Source organism: Rana temporaria, chromosome 1, assembly GCF_905171775.1.
Source record: "Rana temporaria chromosome 1, aRanTem1.1, whole genome shotgun sequence".
NCBI lineage: Eukaryota > Metazoa > Chordata > Amphibia > Anura > Ranidae > Rana > Rana temporaria.
In genome coordinates this window covers 564,839,192-564,858,347 of record NC_053489.1, presented here as the reverse complement: position 1 = coordinate 564,858,347, position 19,156 = coordinate 564,839,192, and the positions used below count along the sequence as shown (strand labels likewise).

Here is a 19,156-nt window from a genome sequence, read left to right as displayed (position 1 = left end):
CTTGCGCCTTCTGCCGGAAGCATGGCTAGAATCTCCCTCTGTGCCGCAAACTTGCGTCTTTTGACCCGATAGGGCTACCAAAACTGTAGCGTCAGTGGCCAAGCTCTCTTTTTTGTCTCTTCTCTACTTACCACCTTCTGGACGGCCTCTATACCTGGTCAGCTGATGGTGGTCTGCGAGGGCAGTGGCCCCCATGAGGATAGCAGGGAGACAGCCCGGAAAGGTGGGAAAAAAGAGAGAAGGGAAAACATTACAATATGTCCCCCCCCCCCAACATTTCTATTTATTAAATATAATGATTTATATACATATATCTATCCTTATTTTATTTTTTATTTTTTGGATTATATTAATTGTTTAATTATGGATATACTTTCTCCTATAATATGTTATAAATTAATATATAAATGTATTATATCTTCTATCCTATTTGTTCCTATGTCTTTTTATTTTTTTATTTTTTGTAATCAATTGGCCCAGGCTGAACTGGGACGAGCCTGCACACACCTGGTGCAATCTTCACTCTGAGTAGAGCAGAGCAGCAGGACTGCAGCCAGAACTACAGAGCAATAGGACTGTTTCCTTTTTTTTTTTTTTTTTTTAAACAGCGCCGCTATTTGGAAGAGGGCAGAGGAGACCGGCGGCATCATCACTGAGCTGCGTGCATGCGCAGAGCGCTGAGGGGTACGCGGCGGTGACCCCGAAAGTATGGGGTGTCAGAGGAACCACAGGGCTCAGCAGAGCTGAGAAAAAAACAACAACAGGCAGGCAAAGGTACAAAACAGACTAACCTTAGGTGGCAAATGTAATGATACAAATACCTTTGTGGAAGCACACACTGCACTGGAAGGAAAGACAGAGCGAAAGTGGGGGCCACTGCGAGATTTGAAGCTTCTTTAAAGCTTGCTACAGATGCCAGTATAATTCCAGAGCCCCTGAGACCACCAGAACGGGGGTTCCCACCATAAAGCTCATTTAGAGACTGTACAGGAGGGACTTCCAAACAGGAGAGGCTGAACCTGCTGGGGCGATCTGCGGTAAGAGGCATGCTTCTTGCTTGTTCGTCCAATCTGTCAGGTGAGGATAAAAAAAGAGAATGGTGCGGGGCGTCTCCCCTTCAAATTTATAGCTAACCAATCCTGTCAGGTTGTGGGGGCGGAGTCACAACCCAGTGTGTGCTGCCATGAATGCGTCAGGAAAATTAAATAACATGAAATCTTAGCTCAGCGATTGCGCTATGTTTTCTCCCGTTCTCAGCCATCACCTTTCTTATTTTGTTTCATGCCATCCTTGTTCCATAGCAAGTATCACTTATTTACTCCCCATGGGTTAGACATCTATACCGCCAAACAAGCCACTCTTGCCTGGGTTTTCATGAATGAATATTTAGTTGAGAGGAACGGTGAACAATTACTTCTCTACCTGCCTTTAGAACACAGCAGTCCAAATAATGTTCAGGGAAATGTTCCCTGGGGGTGAACTTTGTGTTTAGTGTTGATTTGTTCAGTCTCTGTACTTACTGTTTTGTGTGTCAGCTCTATTAATAAATGTGCCATGTCTAGTGAAAACCCCAGTTGGCCATTTAAGTGCTGTTAAAATAATTCTATGTGACAAGCAATTTTACTTTGTAGGTTATGTTTATCCTTTCTTGATAAAGGGCAATACACTGGAGTTAAACGCACCTTGTCCGTTAATATACATGGCCTTCTTAACAAAAAAAAAAATACCATGGGGCAGATCCACAAAAGGATTACGCCGGTGTATCTATTGATACGCCGGCGTAATTTTAAATTGCCCGCGTCGTATCTTTGTTTTGTATCCACAAAACAAGATACGACGGCATCTGGGATCGATCCGACAGGCGTACGTCTTAGTACGCCGTCGGATCTTAGATGCAATTTTTCGTCGGCTGCTAGGTGGCGTTTCCGTCGAAATCTGCGTTGAGTATGCAAATTAGCTATTTACGGCGATCCACGAATGTACGTCCGGCCGGCGCATTTTTTTACATAGTTTTCGTTCGGCTTTTTCCGGCGTATAGTTAAAGGTGCTGTTATGAGGCGTACTCAATGTTAAGTATGGCCGTCGTTCCCACGTACAATTTTGAAATTTTTACGTTGTTTGCGTAAGTCGTTCGCGAATAGGGATTTGCGTAGAATGATGTCACCGTCGGAAGCATTGGCTTTTTCCGGGTTATTTTCGAGCATGCGCACTGGAATACCCCCACGGACGGCGCATGCGCAGTTAAAAAAAACGTTGTTTAAAACGGGTCACGACGTATTAACATAAAACACGCCCCCATTACATCCATTTGAATTCTGCGCCCTTACGCCGCCAGAGATACACTACGCCGCCGTAACTTACGGCGCGTATTCTTTCTGAATTCGAAAAAAAAATAAGTTGCGGAGGCTTAGTGTATCTTAGATACGCTGCGCCCAGCGTATTAATGCGCCCAGGTACGTGGATCTACCCCTATAACTTTATTATTTATTAATAGCATAAGCAAAGGTATAAAGTTTATCGTACTTGTTTGAATAAATTGTACAATTATCTTAATGAGTAGTATTAAAGAGACCTTGTCGCCGGACCTGCAGCTGCATACTGCAGCTGCTGGTTTTTATTAATAGGACACTTACCTGTCCTGGAGTCCAGCAATGTCGATGTTTCCATCAGCTGTCGGGTGCTGCCGCCACCATTGTGGGTAAGGGTACCTGGCAGTGTAGCCATTCAGCATCATGCTGAGAGCCCTACTGCAAATGCGTGAGGCCCGCACCTCTCTCCCACTGGCCCGGCGACAGGGGGAGGAGGAGGGAGCCCCAACCGTGACGTCAATATCCACGGCTGAGGCTCCTGGAAGTGGGAAAGAATACCTGTCAAAGACAGGTATCCTGTCCCCCCCCCAAAAGATGACAATTGTGGCACTGGAAGTGGGGGAGGAATCAGATGAGCGGAAGTTGCACTTTTGAGTGGAACTCTGCTTTAAATGTACATTTTATGCTATTTACCTGTAAAAGACTCCTTTGTGTAGACACCTTTGATGTTAGCAGCCCCAGCAAGCTTAGCGCTGTCTCTCAACTAAAGCCTGGTACACACTATGAAATTATCGGATGAATGATCATCTAGTTCTTTTTGCATGCCAGTCTCCATATCGAAAATTAAACTACGAAAATTCTCATACAACTGAATAACAATTTGGGAGTGATATAATGTATTGTATTGTATTTTCGAAAGAAAACTGGGCTGATTGAACAGAAATCGTACGAGAAAACATTTTCCTGTTTGTCCCTTTGGATAATTTTGGATGAAAGTTGTGTACTAACAATCAAATTATCGAATCAAAAGCAGTATTTTATGTACGATTTTCTGATCGTGTCTTTATACTCTATAACAGACTTTCTCAACCTTTTTACCATGAAGGAACTTATGTTCTTAGGGAACCCCTGTTAATATTTTGTTATATCTAAAGCTCACAGTACATTAATGTGATGATCAGTGGGAAGAATGCTCCTTAAGTTTGTGGTCATATGTTGGACTTGATGGACTTGTGTATTTTTTCAACCTTGCCTACTGTTTAACTGTGTCATTGGGAAGAATCCCCCCTTACAGATGGCTAAAAGGTTCATTGGTGTCTGTGGTTAATCATCTAACAAACTGAAATTTCCCATTGCTCAAGAAACCGCTAGGAATTTCTGGAGTAACCCTAGGATTCCATGGAACCCTGGTTTAGAAGAGGCTGCTCTATAGTATTGCAGTTTTGCTTGTTTCCTGGCAGCTACATAAATGCTTATGCTTATGTAAGAGGGGAGAGACTGGGGAGTTTAGCCAGAACAGAGTATTTTGACATTCCCAGAAGAGAAGAGGGCTATTACATGCAATCGGTGTTATGCCCCGTACACACGATCGGAATTTCCGATGGCCTAAAATCCGATGGAATTTTTCATCAGCATTCCATTCAAGCTGTCTTGCATACACATCAGACCAAATTCTGACTGTCCAAAACACGGTGACGTAAAACACTACGACGAGCCGAGAAAAACGAATTTCAATGCTTCCGAGCATGCGGCGACTTGATTCTGAGCATGCGTGGGTTTTTTCTCTGTCGGAGTTGCACACAGACGATTGGAATTTCCTATTGTTTTTTTTTCCATTGGAAAAAATTAAAACATGTTCTATTTCTAAACACCAATGGAAAAAATACCGATGGGGCCCACACACGATCGGAAATTCCGATTGTGTGTACGCGGCATTAAGGAACTGACTGTTAATGAAGTACCCAGATTTTTTAGCATGTTCAAGCGCACATTTTTTTCTCCTTCTTTTTAAATATTGCTCATATACTTGTATTTATTATAATTAGACAATAAGTACATGGGTTGTGTGTATGTCTTGTGTTGATTGTAAGTAGAACAAAATAATATAAACAGATTTGATAAAAAAACTAAAAACATTTATATAAAGGTAAGAATTTAAAATACTTGATTTTTCTGTGGTTTTGCCTGTAGTTGTGACAGGGTCCCTTTTAGAAGGCTTATGCATTAAAAGTGTATTTAAAATACATTCTTAGTGCTTTTAGAAAATAATTGCAATCATTGATTTATAGTCCACACTGCAGAAAGGAGAGTTGGAAGGCGATTGGTTATTATGAAAACAAGATTGTTGGCATGCAGGCATGATGGTGTGCGTGCATTTCTGCACATTCAAGTGCATCATGTTTGGGGCAGATCATTCGTTTCAATGGACTTCCCTATGCTCTAAAGTGCTGCCACCTTTTTTTAAAGTCATATCTTTCTACAATGTATGGCAATATGTTCTCATGTATCGTGGTGCGATTTAGCACACATGCATTGGCAGGTGCATTTGGAGTACAGTTAAGAATGAATAGTAGCATATTTTCATGTGTTCTTAGGCCAGTCCCAAATGTCCAAATGCAGAGTGATCGCCGCATCATCAAGTAAAGGAGTGCTTTACATTCATTAAAAAAAAATTAGGCGCTTTCTGTGAATGGCGGCAGTGCTGAACGAGTGATTTTATCGCCTAGCGATTACTACTGTAGTAATGCAAACTACTACAGTGATTTTCATCTTCCCCAGCTGACCCTCGGGTATGAGATATACATGCTTACATTGGACCAGTGGAAGTATGCAAAAAAAAAATCATACTCGGAGTTCAAATGTAAGGTACAATTTGCAGCAAGTGTATCCTCTTAGGGATGAAGAGTACCAGATGAAAATCACAGGTAGAATACGCTATAAATTTATATTACAGCACACGCAACTATTTACAAAATACAGATGTGCATTTCCCTCTGGAAAACTCAAAAAGACATTTCAATACATAAAAAGTTCATCAAAAAAGCATCAAAATGTATATTAAAAACACACAGATTTTTTAGGCTGTAATGAGAAAAGTGTGTATCCTGTTGACCTCTGCCTCTGAAAATGCTGTGCATCTGCTTGCTGAATTTGTATTCTGGCAGCAGTACTTTATTGATAATTGACCTGGATCAAGTTTGCAGATCAGGCGTTCTAATCCTACTTTTGCTGCATGCCTGTTCATGGTCAGTACTTCTGAATGTATTGAATCGTAGGATCATGGAAGACAAGTATCTAGCATTTTCAGAAGGTGATAGCATTTAAAGCTCTCCCTTACAGAATAACAGTATTATATTGAGGTCAACTACCACCTTTCCCATTTCATAAATTCCCCTAACCACTGATCAGTCAGCAACATTGATTTCCTTCTGCAGTCTACCATGGCTATAGTTGTTTGCAGTCATCTTACTGAGTAAAGTGCTGTGGCTTCCCACAAGCTTTCAAGCAGAGGACTTCTACAGTAAGAGGACTGTAAGACCACCAAAGCCTTTGTTGACAGTAGCTGGTGGAGGAGGTATGTTATAGGCCAGGGGTGCCCAACCTTTTGAAGAGTGAGGGGCACTTAAGCAACTTGGTAACTGGTCACGGGCCACAATAAGTAGAGCGGAAAGATGACAGATCCGTGTCCACTCTGTATATGCAGAGCGGACAAAGACACAGCCCACTCTACTCTGTGGGCTCTATCATCCGATCCAACCAGATGGAAGGGGACAGTTGGAGGTAGGTGGGTGCAAATGGCCACAAGTCTGTTTACATCTGCCACTCCATAGAGGTGAATGGAGTGTCTGTGTGGGTTGAACCGATCATGTGAAAGGGGCCTAAGGCTGCTTTCACACTGATGTGCTACAGATTACCTGCACTGCGGGTGCAGCACAGTGGACCTGTGGCTTTCCTGGGTTAGCTGCAGTTATGGCACAGTTATGCAGGTGTGGCACACTTTCTGAAAGTGCACAAAACTCGCAGGTAGGTCTATGGCTCAGTGCAGGTAACCCTCAGGTACACTGCGCTGCACTTGCGGAACAGTTTGAAAGCAGCCTAGTAACCACTGTAGAACAGATATGCCCATATATACACTTTTTAGAATAAACTTCATTTTAATAACAATCTTCTATTCAGGTATCGGTGGATGTTGCAGTCCCAGGCAGAGCGCATTTGGTATCACTCTGCTTGTGACAGGAGCCAGCGCTATACAGGAAGCATTGCTTGTGCGGCTCTGCTCCCTCATTAACTGATTGCTTCCTCTACTTCTGGCTTCATTCAGAACACTGATGCTCTGGGATGGCATGTTGGCAACCCGCGGTCTGGGCTTGCAAACCTGCTATCCCAAAGCAGGAGGTCGCGGGCCACATCAGAGGGCTCTGCGGGCCACATGGTTGGGCACCTCTGTTATAGGCTATTTGTGTTGTGAGAGGACAGTTTGTCCCTAACTTGTTTTTAATCTACAATTATTGGCAAGTATGGGGAAAGGTTTTTAGTCTAAAATTATTGGCAAGTATGAAGAAATGCCTCAGTGATAGCAATAGTTCCAAGTGTATTAGTATTAAAATATATTAATATCTACAGCCCTGTTTGAGTCCCAGTGACACCAACAGCAGTGAAACAAAATGTCACCAAAGTTAAGAGAAAGTCTCCTCTTAGACACTCGAAGAAATATCCTTCTCCTCCTGTTTCGGTCGCAACTGTACAATATAAGGCCCCGTACACACGTCCGAGGAACTCGACGGGCAAAACACATCGTTTTGCCCGTCGAGTTCCTTGTGAAGCCGCCGAGGATCTCGGCGAGCCGAAATTTGCCATTGAACAACGAGGAAATAGAGAACATGTTCTCTATCTCCTCGCCGAGGTCCTCGTCGGCTTCCTCGGCCGAAAGTGTACACACGGCCGGGTTTCTCGGCAGAATTCAGCTCCGACCGAGTTTCTGGCTGAATTCTGCCGAGAAACTCGGTCGTGTGTACGGGGCCTTAGATTTTTCATCACATTCTGTTCTGACAAGTGTTCTCCAGGACAAAACCCCTGAGCTACAAAACTAAATTTTGTCAGAGTTACAATTAATTTCCCAGCATAAAACAGCTCATCCATTTTCAGGATGTAGTAAAAATAAGCCTCTGAAACTCAAAATGTGTTTTATCACTGTATGCTACAATTTTAATGTATTTTAAGACTGTAAGCTTTATTATGTAGGAATATTTTTGCTAATGCATGCTCCACACACTTTTTTTTTATTATCCTAAATTGAAATATCTTTTTTTTTTTCTAGGCCTCATAACAACCACATCAAGAAAGCTTGACCGGGAACAACAATCAGAACATGTTCTTGAGGTACTTAATCCAAAACTTCCTTAAAGAATAAATAATTTGCAATAAAATATTACATTTGTGCCTGTCCTTGCAGCCCAAAAAAAATATAATTATGATGGATTACCTTTGTTTAAGGTAGGATGGTTGGTATTACATTTACATTCCCGTATTTGTGTGCTCTCACTTTATTGCTTTATCACTTTAAGAGAATTTCCTAGAATGAAGTACAGTAAAGCCTTCTTAAATCACAAGGCATCTCTATGTCTCCGTTTCTTCACAAACCCACTATCCTAAAATGGGGAAGAAACTCCTTTTTGGACTTGTGATAAACGTGAAACCCGTAGACAGCTTCTTTTTTAAGAAAGCTCTAATGTGCATGGCACAATGAATACTTTTTGACTCATCGTAACCCACATCATCGTCAAATGTCTGATTAAACTATCTTGTATTCTACAGTGATACAGTAAGCAGAAACATGCTGCCTCTTTGCTTTTATTGCTAAACAAAGATTCTGACCTTTGTGCGAGGTATAACTTTCTTACAGTGAGTTATTTTTGCTGGACACTTTCACCTCCACTAAACCCTTTCTTACAGTTATGTAAAGGTGACCAGAAATTAGAAAAGCTTTTCTAACCGCTGTTGGCTTCATAAAGCAAGCATTACTGTTCTCCTATTGGGTTTCCAGGTTGACCTGAATCCCCTGACTCTTTTATCAATATCTATATAGATATTGACCAGATTCCCTAATTGAGAGCCTGTGCTACATTTTCCTCCTTCCTAAGCCTTAGTATTTTCTCATTACTTTACTGATCAACCTCACAGCCAATAATTAAGCTTTAGGAGGAGGTACAGTATGAAGCATTCAGCTGGGGAAGCTGGTTGATTGTATATCAGAGTGCCCACTGCACCCAAGCTGAACAGGGGAACAGAGGAAGTACTTTGATTTGCAAGATGACATGTGTCTTTGCAGTGTGTTGCCATGTATTTAAGTGGGAAGAAATTATAAATTGCCACAGATATCCCCCCCCCCATACAGTAAGGGTTAAATGCTTGTTTAATCTGGAGGGATGGAAAACAGACCAGTACTTATTCTTTGCTCCCCCAAAAGCCGGTGCACTTCACTGATCTACTCCAGGGTCAGAATGTGGACTGGACCTTGAATTCTTCACATCCTGCAGTGTACACTATAACACCGAGAAGGACATCTTTGGAACATAGTTTTTTTTTTTTTTTTTATCTGTTTATTAAATTCACAGTATGGATGAGCCCGATGTTCGAGTTGAACTTACGCTCGACTCGAACATTGGATGTTCGCTGAACAGCGAACATTATGCAGTGTTTACGGCAAATTCGAAAGCCGCAGAACACCGTTAAAATCTATGGGACATTAACATGAAAAACCAAAAGTGCTCATTCTAAAGGCATATATCAGGGGATCATGAACAGCATATAATAGGTAGTCACTCCCAGTCTTGCAGTTCAGACAGATACGATCCTTAACATTGGGTTTCATCCACAAGTCATTAAACTTCACCAACATCAATGCCCACCATGTAAAAAACAATAACAACTCCACATAGCGCATTAAATGAGTAAAAAATATTTATTAAAAGTTGTATTGCACTTACAAACATGCAGTAAAAAAGTGCCTCGAATCTGATGTGCCGGCCGGTACACAAATTCCCAAACACCCGTTCACTGGGGGAACATTTGGAGCTCTTGGGTGACGACAGCGCGCCGCAAATTTTAATAAATATTTTGTACTCATTTAATGCGCTATGTGGAGCTGTTATTGTTTTTTTACATGGTGGGCATTGATGTTGGTGAAGTTTAATCACTTGTGGATGAGACCCAATGTTAAGGATCGTATCTGTCTGAACTGCAAGACTGGGAGTGACTACCTATTATATGCTGTTCATGATCCCCTGTCATAAGGGATCATGGTGATTTGGTAAGGAGTCAATCTATAGTTCGGTGGAGGATACATCACTTTTCTTTGGACACGTTTTCAACTGATTTTGGAACTTGGCACAGAGCACGGGTGTTTTTTATTTCATGTGTTAAACATTTATGGAATTTATTGCTACAATATTTGTTTTATTTATATGTCTATATATATTTTTATTTGGTTAATATTTATTGATCTAATGATATGATCTAAAAAATTATTTTTTTGATGTTCATTTATCACTGTTTCACTGTTATTGATGGACTTGAGAGTGCTATATAGTGCCCTCTAGTGGCTATCAACCTCTCTTGTTTTTTGGTATATTAGTGATTTATATGTACCATCATATATCACATAGTTTATGATTTATATCAACATATATCACATAGTTTTGTGTGTTTTGTGATTCAAACATTTGTTTCACATGGTTTAGAGGTAGCGCCATTTATATTTTTTTCACTGTTTGTTTTTTGTTTACATGGTAATCGCAGCTCTCGGATTGAATAGACTGTGATTTCATTGCAGTTTTTCTTTCTTTCGTTCTTGTTTGTTTAGTATTTAGCGCAGTTTCTTTCCAATTTTTAATAAAGGCTTATATGCAGTGATTTTAATAATGCTTAAAGTAGAACAATAAAAATGAAATATTCCAACCCCCAAAAAAATCACTGCTCCTTGTGTGTGTGTGGCTTACTCAGACCACATAAAAGCAATATGAACTGAGACAGTGCCCCCCCCCCCCCCCCTCAGGCATAAACTAGATTAGGCCTCATATGCCTCGCCCCCTCATCACAGTCTGCATGAAGGATGGAAGAGCAAATTAAGCAAAAATAAACATTCTACAATCTAGCTGTGGAGTTGTCATGAAGCCACTTAGATCACACCTTGGTGAACTTTTTAGGGGAGCCCCTTTGACAATATGTATCCTTATACTGGGGTGGGGCTGTGTTGACCAGCTGTTGCCAAAACATAATTGTTGGGGGAGTAGTTTTTTTTCCAGGTATAGGCTTTCCAGGTGTAAAATAAAAGGGACCCCAACATTGTCCGCTCAACTATTGTAGGTGCTAGATCTTCCGCTAAGCCCAACAGGCAACTACGCTGTGAAGGGGGAAAAGTAATTCCAGAGACAGAGGTGATAATGCAGACCATGTCTTCCCAATATTGGGCTATAGCAGGGCAGGTCCAGAAATTATAAATTAAATCTCCTAGCATATGGGGACCTTTCAGGAGTGAGGAAAAAGTTAAGTATTCCTCTGCTTTTCACCCCTAGACTAAATGCACATTTAGCCTTACTATACCAGAGGACATACACAAAATGTAATTTTAATAGATTACTGAATAGTGTTGCTCACGAATATTCGTATTGCGAATATTCGGCTCGAATATGGCATATTCGAGTATTCGCGATATATTTCGAATTTCGCGGTGAATATTCGCAATTCCGAATATTCGCATTTTTTCAATTTGATTTTTAAAACAGATCACATCCTATCGACGTCTAAAAGCATTGCTGGTATGATTAGAGACCCTGGGCCGAGTAGCTAAGCTGAGGCGATCCTTTTATGTTGCCAAATTGAAAAAAAAAAAATTGCGATTTTTCGCTATTGCGAATGCGAAAATGATTGCGAATTTTCGATAACTGTGGTAGGAGAACTCTGATTGTCTCTGATGCAAAAGGGGGGGGGGCTTTGTGTATGTTTCTGTTATGAATATTTGTATGTTTGATATTATTTTTTTTTGTAAGAAGGAAAAAATTGCGCATACCTTAAAAAAAGGGGAGAATACAGCAGCAACTCAAAAATTTTATACAACATAATTTAATACAAGACAGAAAATGGAGTCGCTCTACAAGAATAAAAAATATGTCTAGTGACAAGACATGTGGGCAAATTATAAAATAAGCAAGCGCAAATAACTTGTGAAATACACAGTGAAACAAATATATAAAGAAATATAGTCCCAATAATAGAAAAATAATCTTTCATAAAAATGTCTTTGATATGTGAAGTGAAAAAAAGTCCAAAGCATGCAGCATGAACGTGTTCAATCTTCAAGGTGTTTGATTGACAAACGGCTGTGACAGATGGATAGAGTAAAGAATCACCACCAATGCAAAACACTTTTTATTTTCTATTGTAAAATATCAAGAATATTCTGAGCCAATCAGAGTGCTCCTTCTGCATTTGCCGAATATTCGCAATTATTTTGTATTGTAAAATATCAAGAATATTCTGAGCCAATCAGAGTGCTCCTTCCGCATTTGCCGAATATTCGCAATTATTTTGTATTGTAAAATATCAAGAATATTCTGAGCCAATTAGAGTGCTCCTTCCGCATTTGCCGAATATTCGCAATTATTTTGTATTGTAAAATATCACGAATATTCTGAGCCAATCAGAGTGCTCCTACAGCATTTGTCGAAATTGCGCAGTAAATATCGCATTCGCATGTTGCGATATTTCGATAAAATATCACGAATATTCTGAGCCAATCAGAGCGCTCCTCCAGCATTTCTCGAAATTGCGCAATAAATATCGCATTCGCATGTTGCGATATTTCGATAAAATATCACGAATATTCTGAGACAATCAGAGTGCTCCTACCGCAGTTATCAAAAAATCGCAATTATTTTCGCATTCGCAATAGCGAAAAATCGCAATCATTTAATTTCGATAAAATATTACGAATATTCGAATTTAGCGAATATATCTCGAATATTCGAATATATATTCGAGATATATCGCAAAATCGAATATGGCATATTCTGCTCAACACTATATACTGAAGTCCATGAGTTTTGCCTATTGTAATATAAATGAACATCTCCATCATTGGCTACTCTCAATTATATTTGTTAGCAGATGTTTTTTGCTCTTTGCATTATAATATTATGCAAAGAACAATATCTATATTGAGTTACAGCTTGTAGAGTCAAGACTTGATGCTAAACCTTGTAGCTCCAGTACCACTCCAGTGGCACTTATTGTTACAGTGAGAGGTAAGAACAGTAAAGACAGGGGCAAGAAAATAATTACCCTTTTTGTCCCTTCACTTCCAAAAGTGTCAGTTATCGTTGTGTCTTCCTACAGTTATTACAGAACATGGTTGATAATTTAAAAATGCCAGCCATTGAAGTCAGGATATCGGAGACAGGCAACAATATGTATACACTACTGACAGGCATCTCATTCAACCTGTAGACTAAGTTTCATGTTGCAAACAGTAAAAGTTTTTTTTTTTTGGAAAAAAGTCTACAGCCTTGCAAAGGCTTGTGCATATGGGATTTCTTCCTTCCATTTATCTTTTGTTTCACAAAGCAGTAATCATTGCTTTCTATACAAAAACAAAGCTGTGTCATCACAGTTGGCAGTCAAAGAGGAACATATCTACAAACTGTCATGTTGAGGGAGAATTGGAGAGACTAGAGGATAGAGGGAACCAATAATGCTAGACTGATCAGAGCCCTAATGGCAATAATGCTTCATTAAAATGTTTTCAAGGCCCTAAACTATGAGCTACAAATGAGCATTTGAAAAGTTTGACACACACAGCACACTGTCAAAAGCAAATATGAGTTTCAAAACAGACCTTGGCAAACAAGGATAATTGTTTTTTTTTTTTTTAATCTGAAGTATATCCAGAATTTTAAATATGCTTTAATCTAATTTCTGTCAGTGGATGTCCAGATGTAATTTTTATTTAAAGACTTGGGAGTGTAGTGAATTTTATATTTCATATTGGTTTACAGCATTTCTTGTGTTGTCCCATTTGGGGTTAATGTGGTGAGAAATATTTCCACAGCTTATAATTGCTAGTTTTTTTCATTACTTTTATTTTATGTCACCCCCAGCTGTCTTTGTTGCTCAGCTCTGTTTATTGCCAGCTCAATGATATAGCAAAGGCACCATAAAGTACGGTTATGCAGTGTAATGCAGGCTTTAATGGTTTAATGGTCCTGTTCCTATTTGTCTGTTTAATGGAGGCAAGCTTAGAAATAGTTTGGGAAGGAACCCAGAAACACATTGGTATTTAAAATGGGGGAGCTGCAGCAGCCAAGTGTTGTGTGCATCTGGCAAATTAATTTAATATTGAAATGTTGACCAGATGGGCTAGTGTGCTTTTCCCTTGTTTACAAGGAAATTCGATCCGCTACTGCTCTGTGGTTTAGCGATATGAACTCACCGTTCCAGAATACCTTCCTCTAATGGAAAAATCATGAAATACTGTCACACTCTACGCTCTGAAAATGGTCTTTACCCATTTCTTTGGTCATGTTTCATGAAATAATACTGGCATATTTTTGGCCTTATTTGAATTGGCTTTGACACATTAAGAATTTTCGTCGAGAAATCAATTTGTGAGACATGAGCACTGGTTACATCTCGTATACAGAGGTTTTAACCTCTCTTCCCTTCATTCCATCTGTTATCTGGCATAGAGAAGAGCCGCACACAACATTGATCTACAATTAGTAATATGTGTGTTGTGCACATCAATACATATACCAAGACAGGATAATCTGCTCTTCTGCGTCTTTTTCTTCATCATTCACCATTGTAAATAATCTTTGTGAGAAAACGATAATTTAATATCTCAGAGGTCAATACACTCCTAGCTAATCTTAGTCCCCTGTCTGATTTAATTATTATTTCTAAAATAATAATAATAATAATAATAATGGAACTAGGAATAAAGAGACTCGATTGAGATCAAAACATTTTCAATCCACCAAACTGTGGGCGATTATTAAAATAACAGAAAATACTAAAATTTTCAAATGAGTGTCATGCTTTGTAAAAATTGCACGGCATAGTGTCTTGTTTGCCTTTGTGAGGTCATTAGAGAAATGGCTTTGAACATTGGGGTCTTCAATAAGTCAGAGATATACCATTTTAAGAAATAAGATGACACCCTTGGACAAAAACTATCTTTTACACTTCAGTAAACCTGTACTTTCTAAAGGCGTCCAACATTTCTGAAGAGATTACCACAACTCTGTTGGGATTAGTGCGGATGTTAAGGCTGCATTCACATCTAGACGGACGAAATCGCGGCGTTTTGTCGCCGCAAATCGCGGTAAAAATAGCGGCGTTTTGTACCGCGATTTGCGGCGACAAAACGCGGGTATTGTCCGCCTAGATGTGTCCCAAGATGACCCCCTCTATGGAGATGATTGCCATCTCCTAGCCGAACGCTCGAAGACGCCTGAAAAAAAGGTCCGGGACCTTTTTTCACGCCGCAGGCGACAGGCGTCCGGCGTTCGGCGTGGAGATGTGAACCATCTCCATAGAGGGACATGTATTTCCAGCCCTCTGGCGGCAGAGGCGTAGCGCTACAGGCGTAAAAACGCCTAGGTGTGAATGGGGTCTAAGATTGATGAATAGGGATGGGTGGATGGCAAATATTTTAATGCATACTTTGCTATGGATATTTTAACTTACATTGGTCTAAAAATAATTATTGAAGAGGTTCTTATTTAAACAAGACTTCATAAACACCAATTATGAATGAATATGAGCTCCGTTTATAGACAAATAACCCAGATAGCAAGCAATTGTGCTGCAAGTTTTAAAATGACTTGCTAAGCAAATGCTTGACTTGCCAAATGTCACAAGTTTGTTGCAGAATTGCAGCAAGTCTGCATTGCATGACTCCAGATCAACATTCCTTGCAAACATTCTGTAAGTCTCCTGCACGTTCTGGTTCAGTAATGTTGTGCAATAATCATCCCACCAATTGTCATGCTGTAGACTCACCACTGCTATTTTGCTCTTGCTAGAGACTTGCCATGTAAATTTGCTACAAATTGGAAAAGTGTCAACTAGAACTTGTGCTCTGCACTTGCCAGTGAAAATGTGCAGCAAGTTAACAGACTTACCAGACTTACAATTCAACACTGCCACAAATTTGTAGCAAGTTATCCTTGCTATCTGGGAAGCCTTCTGGTGAGCATAATGTCTTCATATGACTGTTCTTCTTGTATTATAATGACCTTGAGAAAGGGCAGCTAAACATGACGATGTGCAAAGAGCAGCCAATTAGGTTTCAGTTTACTAAAGTCTGAACTAATTGGTCATTATGGTCACCAGACATTGTTTTTTTTTCATGTTGGTTGATCACGCATTGATCCTCATGCTAAAAAGATCTAGAAAGTATCATAATAAAATTCATATACAGTAGGTACTGGTTTTACCTGTTCGCACCAGCATTTAAAAGTCATGATACCCAAACATCAGCCCCCCAATTTTTTCTGAAAATGCATTCAATTTGCAGTAGTAGGTTATGATCATGGGAGTTTGTTATGCAAGGCAGAGTTTCCATTTTTCAGCCTAATGAATGAACTTTTCAGAACCTTTTTGCTGTCACTTTCTGCTTAGTTAATATTAATGAAGTGATGCTTCTGTCAAATCAGATAAGCTATTCAATTCCTTAGCGAGTCAGGTATGCACTATTTTTAAGGTAATATTTTTTATGTTAAAATGTTTCCTTAGCTAAAACCTAAAGCGGTGAGAGTTTAGAACCCTTGTTTGACTGCTGTGTGTATCCCCATTAGGAAGCTTTACTTTGAGAGTTTAGAACCCCTGTTTGACTGCTGTGTGTATCCCCATTAGGAAGCTTTACTTTCTCTAAATATCTAGGTGACCATTATCATTGGCACTGAAAATGAAGGCATATAGGAGAAATCCCTGAATAGGGAAAAATAGTGTTTCCCTTTACTTTATCTACCTTTGCTGTTCTGTGTACTTTGAAGAGATTTGGGGGTTGATTTACTAAGAGTGGAGAGTGCAAAATCTGGTGCAGCTGTAAACATAGTAGCCAAACAGCTTCTAACTTCAGCTTGTTCAATTAAGCTTTGACAACAAAAACCTGGAAGCTGATTAGTTTCTATGCACACCTGCACCAGATTTTGCACTTTCCAGTCTTTGTAAATCAACCCCATTGTCTCACTTCCTGTTGCATTTACAGGCCTTAAATTGAAGGGATATGTTTCTAATGAGACACAAATGGCAACAGCGTTATATGAGTTTTAACTTATGCTTTCCAAAGTAAAGAATACAATAAAATAATTGCCTTAAATGATATTTGAACATTCTTTGTAGTGCTTTTATTGAACAGTTTAGTCGTTTTTGGAGCATTTCTCTTGTGTGTTTGTTTTTTATATTCTGATTACCAGATTTGATGATTTGACTGCTTTAAAATGAAAGTTTATTCATTCTTGTGAGCAAATCGTGCATAACATATCAAAGCATCATCAATAAATAGACAAGATCATTTTAATGAGTGCAAAAAGAACATAACACCATCCAGCTATTAAACTTATTATTGCCTGTAGATGTTGGGTTTGCAGCTCTCACTTTATACAGGAAGGTAGGTTTGTTCCACTCTGTCTGTATTTGTTACATATCAGAATGAAATGCAACTAGATTAAACAAAATTACAGCGTGTGGTATTGACCCTTCATGGTGTATAAAGATACCAAGAAATACATAATTACTCCAGGCTGCATCTTCCTCATCAATATCACTCTGTTCGAGTTTCTTTTAAAAAAGCCAAACTTTTGACCCCAGTGAATAATGAGCATCATTCGTGCTCATGGAAAGTTTTATCCGCTATCCTCTTAATGTTTCAGTTTGTCAGCTTGTGTTACAGATTCATTTGAAGTGGCAGTAACCAAATGGCAAGCGATTGGCAGGCCTTGAGTAGCTAATGACAAAACACAAGAAGTAGCGTATGCCTTTGTTTGTCTTTTTTACAAACAGAACCTGATGAGACGGAGCTTTCACTGACAAGTATCAGCATTCTGTTTGCTGGCTGTGACAAATATTCAGAGATTAAGGCTTTTTGAACAACCAATCACTTAAATCTCTATACAGATTTGTTTGCTTTTTCGGGAAGTGATTAAATGTGTAGCTGCTTGTAAGAATAATAAATTCTGTTCTTTCCTGAAGAGTTATTTCATGCTGTGCTTGTTCTCCAAGCCATGTATTCATTTAGTAAAATTTTAGAATGAGAATTACTTTCAGGAGTGTTTTGAAAATGTTTAAGTGCTCTTTACTTTGCAATAGTTGCCTGGAGAGGTGTAACCAGATATGTGTTTTTGCATGACAGGTTATCATTACAGACAATGGATATCCTCCAAAGTCTACCGTGATCCGGGTCATTGTGAAGGTGCTGGATGAAAATGACAACAAACCTCAGTTCCTGCAAAAATTTTACAAGATCCAACTTCCGGAACGTGAAAAAAGTGACCGAGATAAAAACATTAAGAGGGATCCCATATATAGAGTTATTGCCATCGATAAAGACGATGGTCCCAATGCCGAAATTTCTTACAGTATTGAGGATGGAGATGAGTATGGCAAGTTTTTTATTGAACCCAAAACCGGAGTGGTTTCATCCAAAAAGTCTTCAGCAGCAGGAGAATATGATATTCTTTCGGTGAGTAAATGCTGGATAATTTTAACTTGCAGAGCTATTTATAAAATATCTCTATGACCTAAAAATCTAGAGCAACTAACTGTTGGATAGTAATTCCCATAACAGAATTAGATTCCCACAATGAATATACCTGAAATAGTTCCAATGTTTATTCTCATGTAAAGCTTGTTTGAGTTTTGCTTGGCTCTTGGTAGATAGAATCACCTATTGATAAACACTGGTAAACAAAGCTAATTAACGCCCCCTAGTAACTTTCTTAACCACCACTGCACACAGGATAAACTTGATTACCTACAGCTGCTACTTAAATAGAAATGTATATAGTGAATCTTTAGTGAAAAAAATAGTAGCGCTCTGTTTCATAAAACAGTACTAGTAAAGTGATTATATTAAAATAACATAAATAAACAAATTAGCACATAAAAATTAACAAGTGAAAGTGAATTAATAGTGCATGTGAATGATCCATAAACATATAAAGAAAGTTGAAAAGAAAATAAATTCATATAAAATTGTCCATAAATCACACCAATCTTCAAGTGATTAAGCAGTGATTGATCAATGAATGGTATCTTTCTTGAAGAAATCTTGATACAAACTTTCCACCACACCTCATGTGCTTGTGAATCCACTCCCAAAGGAAAAAAACTCACCAAAACAATATGCCTCACATTCACATGTTCGGCACAATAGCTTGGTAACCCACCCGGGTTAGTAGACAATTCCAACGGTGATCACAAATCAATCAAATCCACATAAAAAAAATAATAAAATGCTTCCAATGGTGAAGTACGTAAAACCAATTTATTAAAAAGTGCTCACAAATCCTCACTCATTGTACTCACATGTTATAAAATTCACACAGACACTTCAATCAAAAAAGTTCTCTAATAAAGGAGACTTGCAGTAAGAGGTTATGTTATTGCGATCACGGCGGACACAGAACACCCAGCAGATCTCACCCTCCACTTGCTCGCTCACTTCCCCAGCCAGAACAGCTACCCCCCTCGGCGGTGATAGTACATATAGGGATCACAAAAATTTGCCGTGCAGGCCCCGCCCAGACATGTTTCTTCAGTATAGACTTTTTCCATGGGATTCTATA

At 39.2% G+C, this 19,156-nt stretch overlaps 1 protein-coding gene across 6 annotated transcripts in view; it reads left to right on the top strand.

Annotated features, from left to right (window-relative positions):
- Positions 1–19,156, top strand: part of FAT1 (FAT atypical cadherin 1) — a 302,956-nt gene that overhangs the window by 135,825 nt on the left and 147,975 nt on the right. For all 6 annotated transcript variants that reach the window (XR_005745015.1, XM_040334417.1, XM_040334441.1 and 3 more), the window contains exons 4-5: positions 7,627–7,688; positions 17,722–18,051. Coding sequence is in view for 5 of the 6 variants with exons in the window: in XM_040334417.1 (XP_040190351.1) it covers positions 7,627–7,688; positions 17,722–18,051 (392 nt within the window). In the remaining variant the exon portion in view is untranslated. The remainder of the gene's footprint in view (positions 1–7,626; positions 7,689–17,721; positions 18,052–19,156) is intronic.